Source organism: Mercurialis annua, linkage group LG1-X (assembly GCF_937616625.2).
Source record: "Mercurialis annua linkage group LG1-X, ddMerAnnu1.2, whole genome shotgun sequence".
Classification (NCBI taxonomy): Eukaryota; Viridiplantae; Streptophyta; class Magnoliopsida; order Malpighiales; family Euphorbiaceae; genus Mercurialis; species Mercurialis annua.
In genome coordinates this window covers 70,275,196-70,281,264 of record NC_065570.1, presented here as the reverse complement: position 1 = coordinate 70,281,264, position 6,069 = coordinate 70,275,196, and the positions used below count along the sequence as shown (strand labels likewise).

The following is a 6,069-nucleotide window of genomic DNA, read 5'->3' as shown; positions in this document are numbered from 1 at the left end:
AAACTAATTAAACATTGAAAATATATTAAAAATACCGAAAACAGTAAAAACACTCAAAATATAAAGGACACTAATTCATAAAAGCCAACAGTCAACAATGCACAATAAAATTTTCCTGCCAGATTCCAACCAAATTTCAGCGAGCGGAAACTTTTTTGGTGAGATTTTGATAGCGTTTTCTTGTATTTTCAAGTGTTTCAGATGTTTTTTCTAATGTAATATTTTTATAAATAAAAATAAATGTAAAATTAAGAAAAAGAATGTTTTTTTTCATGTTATTTTTACATTTAATGTTATTTTTTATTTGTAAGAAATTAAAATTTAAAATATTTTCCTTCATCCAATAAATAAATAAAACGATAAAATATTACTCTTCTATGTGTTATAATGAAATAAATAAATACTCAATATTTTTAAACTTATTCACAAAACTGTGCGTTTCATTCCGGAACCAACTGAGCTGCGTGGTGGTAGAGACAGTTTGTCGCAGATCTGCTGGTGAAGAAGAAAAAAGATCACACCAAAAAGCTTGAAATGTTTTAGCATATGCTTTGATCAGATAATCATCATCATAATCTTTCAGAAAATCATCAAGCAAGATGGTGCTGGTAACGGCGGTTAAGGATTACATTAACCGTATGCTTCAAGACATTTCCGGCATGAAAGTTCTTATTCTCGATTCCCAAACGGTAATAAACCTTCAGCTCTCTTTGAAATTCTTTTTTTAGTAATAATTGTATGCATGATTTGTTTAGAATGAGAAATTATGTTGTTGTTGGGGATTGAAATTGGATTTGTGATTGATATGGTTCAGGTGAGTATTGTAAGCGTTGTTTATTCACAATCAGAGCTGCTTCAGAAGGAAGTCTTTTTAGTAGAATTAGTGGATTCGGTTCCCATCTCAAAGAAAGAATCCATGTCGCATCTTAAAGCTGTTTATTTTCTTCGTCCCACATCACAAAATATTCACCATTTACGCCGCCAGTTATCCAATCCTCGCTTTGGGGAATACCACTTATGTAAGCTGCTCCTGCCCTTCATTGTAATGCTTAAATTATTTTGAATGACGAGTTCAAACGAAATGATTTTTTTTTTTTTCGGTTTATAGTTTTCTCGAATATGTTGAAGGATACCCAGATTCACATTTTAGCTGATTCCGACGAGCTGGAAGTTGTGCAGCAAGTTCAGGTAACTTTTCTCCAGTGTTGTTGCTATTGTCGAAAATTATTGATACCTTGTACTCATTTAGTCCTGGATTCTGATATTTGAGTTTTAGGTGATGTAAATTTGAATTTTTAAAAATTCTAATCATTTATTGCAGGAATTTTATGCAGATTTTGTTGCATGTGATCCTTACCATTTTACGCTGAATATTCCTGCAAATCACATCTTTATGCTCCCAGCTGTTGTGGATCCTCCTGGTTTGCAGCTCTTCTGTGATAGAGTTGTTGATGGTATTGCCACTGTTTTTTTGGCTCTTAAACGAAGACCAGTTATTCGATATCAGAGAACCTCTGATATTGCAAAGAGGATAGCCCAAGAAACATCAGTGAGTCAAAAATTTGGGCTAACTATATTAGGTGGACTTAAGCTGCATATAAGCATTTCCTTATGTTGATTTTTGTACCAGATTTTTGCTTATTTCTAGATTTTTCTCTTAAAATCAAATCTCAAATATTTGCATGTTGACACACATAGTATGTATAATAATTCATTCGGTGCATATGCTGTGTGCAATTATTGTAAAGCTGCTTTTTCTACATTCTGGGCATAATTCATATTTATATGCACTTAGGTTTATGCATATTCATGCGTAGCGACACAATAGCTTGCTGGTACTATTGAGGCTATGGCTATGCCTATCATGAATTTTAATATCACATGAAATTGCTTTTTGTCTTATTATTTTTTGTGGTGCAACAGAAATTGATGTACCAGCAGGAAAGTGGCCTTTTTGATTTCAGGAGAACCGAAATTTCTCCTTTGTTGCTGATAGTTGATCGAAGGGATGATCCTGTAACTCCACTGCTAAACCAGTGGACCTATCAGGTACATGCGGCTGTGATATGTGAGTTTTTTTTTTGTTCTACATCTAGGTTGATTTTGGTCTGACAGTTTACTTTCATGTTCACTCTCTTTTGTTTTGCAGGCAATGGTTCATGAATTAATAGGTGTTCAGGACAACAAAGTAGATTTGAGAAGTGTAGGAAATCTTCCAAAAGATCAACAGGTTGATCATTTTTTTCCCATTCCTGCAAATATACTGATTTAAGCATTTCCTTATGTAGATTTGAAGTGTGATGTTCATGTTGTTTGTACTTGTAGGAGGTTGTGCTGTCATCGGAGCAAGATGCTTTCTTTAAAGCTAACATGTATGAGAACTTTGGAGATATTGGAATGAATATCAAGAAGATGGTGGACGATTTTCAGCAAGCTGCAAAAAGTAACCAAAACATCCAGACAATAGGTTCGTAAATTTTACAATACTGAGAATTAACAAATATTTGGCAATTTGTTAGTTTTAATATCGCCCATAGCTTCGTTTAATAGTAAAAGTGTAAATGCTCTTAATTTCTGCAGAGGACATGGCCAAGTTTGTTGATAGTTATCCTGAGTACCGGAAAATGCATGGAAATGTCTCAAAGCATGTGACATTGGTAACAGAAATGAGCAAAATAGTTGAAGAGAGAAAGCTCATGTTAGTTTCAGAAACTGAGCAAGAGTTGGCATGCAATGGTGCGCAAGTTGCAGCTTTTGAGGTTGTCTGGCTGAATTTGAATCTTATGCCTCTTCTTTTATTTATATAAACGTACCCAAGACGTAAACATGTTTCTGCTTGTTTGATTTTAAATGTGGGAAGAATCTTCAATGCTTCACCCTGTAATTTTTTGTTATATTCTCCCTAACAATTGGGTGTTTAGAACTGTCCCATTTGACTGTATGACATAAGTGGCGAAACATGACATCTCTTTGTATCTTTCTATGCAGGCTGTGACAAACCTTTTAAAGAATGAAAGTGTATCTGATTTCGACTGTCTAAGATTGGTGATGTTATATGCTTTGCGCTATGAGAAGGAGAGTCCTGTTCAATTAATGCAGCTTTTCAACAAACTGGCTTCTCGATCTCCTAAGTACAAGCCTGGGGTAATTATCAATCTAGAATTATCGCCTTGCATACTGTTGATGCACTTTTATAATCTTGTTATTATATATTAGCTTTGGATTATTCGTTTCAAGATCATTATCATTAGTATTATTGATATTTTTAATGGATAAATGATGCATGTATTGGTTCTGTATTTGATTTGATTGGGTCTTGTTGTTACAGACTTACAGTTCACTTGACTCTGTTTAGATATATTTTAACCCAAGTGTATTAGTTATTCCACTCCTCATTACTCACAAGTCACATCAATGGAGCTAATGTGAATTTATAAAGTATTGAAACCTGTTCCAAGTTTTTCTTGAAACTAAATTGGTATCAACTTATCACTGACTTATGGTTCTGGCATTAGGTTGATTTGGCACATTAATTTAATTATGCTTATGCATTAAAATATAGGGTGTGACAGCTAGGCTTCTGGTATGTTGGAAGATATTCGCCAATTTTGATATATTGATTATTATGATATGGCAGCTTGTCCAGTTCCTTCTGAAGCAAGCAGGTGTGGATAAGCGAACTGGTGATCTATATGGGAACCGTGATTTTCTCAATATTGCCCGCAATATGGCCCGTGGCTTGAAGGTCTGGGCTACAGAATAAACTGCTTGTCCAAATGCACAGTCATACACACCACATATACTGGTTCTTTTCTTCAGAATCGATATTTAATTAATAGAAATTCAATCCACTTCTGTTTCAGGGGGTAGAAAATGTATACACTCAACATCAGCCTCTTTTGCTCCAAACAATGGAAAGCATAATCAAAGGCCGGATGAGAGACATGGACTACTCTTTTGTTGGGAACCACTATCAACAGGGAAGGTTGGTGTACAAATAAAATTTTGCTATTTGTTTTCATGTGTGGCTTCATATGTGCCCTTGTTCTTTGACTCATTTTAACTCTTTTGCGAAAGAATATTTATATCTTTGAACTCAACTTGGTACAACCTAACCTTTAAACTTATAAAATGGGTACAAATCAACGTTTCTTTAATGGAAATATAAACAAACTTAGTCTGAAAGACTTATTTGCTTCATTTTTGTAATCTTAAGAGTTTAGGAATATAAGTTTTCTTTCATTAAAAAATCAAGATTGTATCTACACCTTTTATCATAATAAAAATTAAGAGTGTAATTCTTTTTTTCTTACAATAGTTATTTAAAATATGTGATCAATATGATACGTGAAATATTTATCAAAATAAAAAATAAATCTAGATTTACTTTAAATAAATTTAATAGTTATAAGGAAAAATATAAGAGGATCAAATAACAACAAAATTTCACTGTTAAAATTAAATTATTTATGATATATAAAGTAATATTACCAAAAAATACAATCTTATGAGTGTCTAGTAAACTAATTTCCTTTCAAATGATAATTACTTTTGATTAGGATATATATTTTCAATTAATTTTTTTTACCACATATTAATATGCACTCAAACTCTGATAAAAAAAAATATACATGTCTCTAAACTGTAATTTAGTGCAATCCGATCCTTAAAATTATAGATCGGTGCAAATCATCCATTCATACTAAAATCATTTTTATTTCCATTAAAAAGGGGCTGTTCTGCATTATTACGAGTTTTAAGTCCAGATTTTATTGAGTTTAATTTCAAGGGTGTAATTTTTTTTTGTTGACAAAATTTGAAAGGCTAATAAGTATTTTTGTCTAATTTTTGCTAGTAAAGCTTATTGAATAATTGAGTTCAGTAGCTAGTTTAAGTCTACAACTTTTGGGAATGATGGTAACTTTGTTGCATATCAAGGAGAATTAATTTAAATTTGGCAAAATTTTGAATGACGTGACTTTTTGTTTTTGGGTGAAGGCCGCAGGATGTGGTTATTTTTGTTGTTGGCGGGACAACTTATGAGGAATCTCGTTCTGTTGCTTTGCTAAATGCCAGCAATCCTGGAATTCGTTTTATTCTCGGCGGGTCTGTGGTTCTTAACTCAAAGAGGTATAGTTTTTGACTGTCACTGTTATGATCTCATGGATATTTGTGTTATTGGGATTATGCTTGCCTCCTACTCTGTTGCCACTCTGCTGGTGCATTGAACTCCATATATACAAATTCTCACACCCCCCTAATTTATAGATCTTTATTTTTGTTTCTCTTACAAAAATCTTTTGTTATAAGTTATAACAGAAAAATTAGAAAAGGCAGAAGCTATGATATGATGAATTAGCTTAACCGAGACATCCTTTATGCTTATGAGAGTTTCTTGTCAAAAATGCAGATTTCTCAAGGACCTTGAAGAAGCTCAAAAGATTGCTCGAAACAGCACCAATGCGGTTTAAAGTTTGCGCTCTTTAGAAATGCAGCTACTCTATGCATAAATAGATATCTGTACACAGCTTTGCAAGAAGGCCTGCACAGACAGCCAAGAGTTATGAACTGGTGCTTTAGATTGCTGGGATAGATTCATGACTCTGACCAGCCCATGGTCACTGCATGAGCAGATGTTTAGATTCACCTCTTGTCTGAAAATTACAGCCTGGAAAAAAGCTGAGAAAGGCGTTTATCCGTAAACCCTCGTATACCCGTAAGCTTCTTGCAGAAAAATGAGTCCATACTTTGACATCTCCCCTACCCACTTGAGCGTCAAATTCTAAAGGCTTTACCAAATTATTACACATTGCTAGATGTCTATAGTCACTAGGCATAAATTTGTATGTTCTCGAACAAAATGTATTCACTGCCAAAATAGGAAATTTTACACTTGTGAGTACTTTGTCGTTGTATACATTAGGCAGCTTTGCCATCTTTAGCTTGTTGGAAAAAAACAAACAAATTTTCAATACAAGTTTGAGTCATTCACACATTGCTTAAACTTTGGATCTACCGTCCATCAATTCAATGGCTAGAAAGAGAAGTAAATGCTAACTTTTTGTTCAT

At 33.5% G+C, this 6,069-nt stretch overlaps 1 protein-coding gene across 1 annotated transcript; it reads left to right on the top strand.

Moving 5' to 3' along the window:
• Window positions 1–422: 422 nt before the first annotated feature.
• LOC126686618 (vacuolar protein sorting-associated protein 45 homolog) lies at window positions 423–6,004 on the top strand. The gene is made up of 13 exons (XM_050380753.2): window positions 423–689; window positions 815–1,019; window positions 1,109–1,188; window positions 1,322–1,549; window positions 1,924–2,049; window positions 2,150–2,230; window positions 2,326–2,467; window positions 2,581–2,759; window positions 2,989–3,144; window positions 3,638–3,745; window positions 3,864–3,985; window positions 4,999–5,130; window positions 5,411–6,004. Exons 1-13 carry the CDS (start codon window positions 600–602, stop codon window positions 5,469–5,471), a joined length of 1,710 nt encoding a protein of 569 aa, XP_050236710.1. The 5' UTR covers window positions 423–599; the 3' UTR covers window positions 5,472–6,004.
• Window positions 6,005–6,069: the final 65 nt, after the last annotated feature.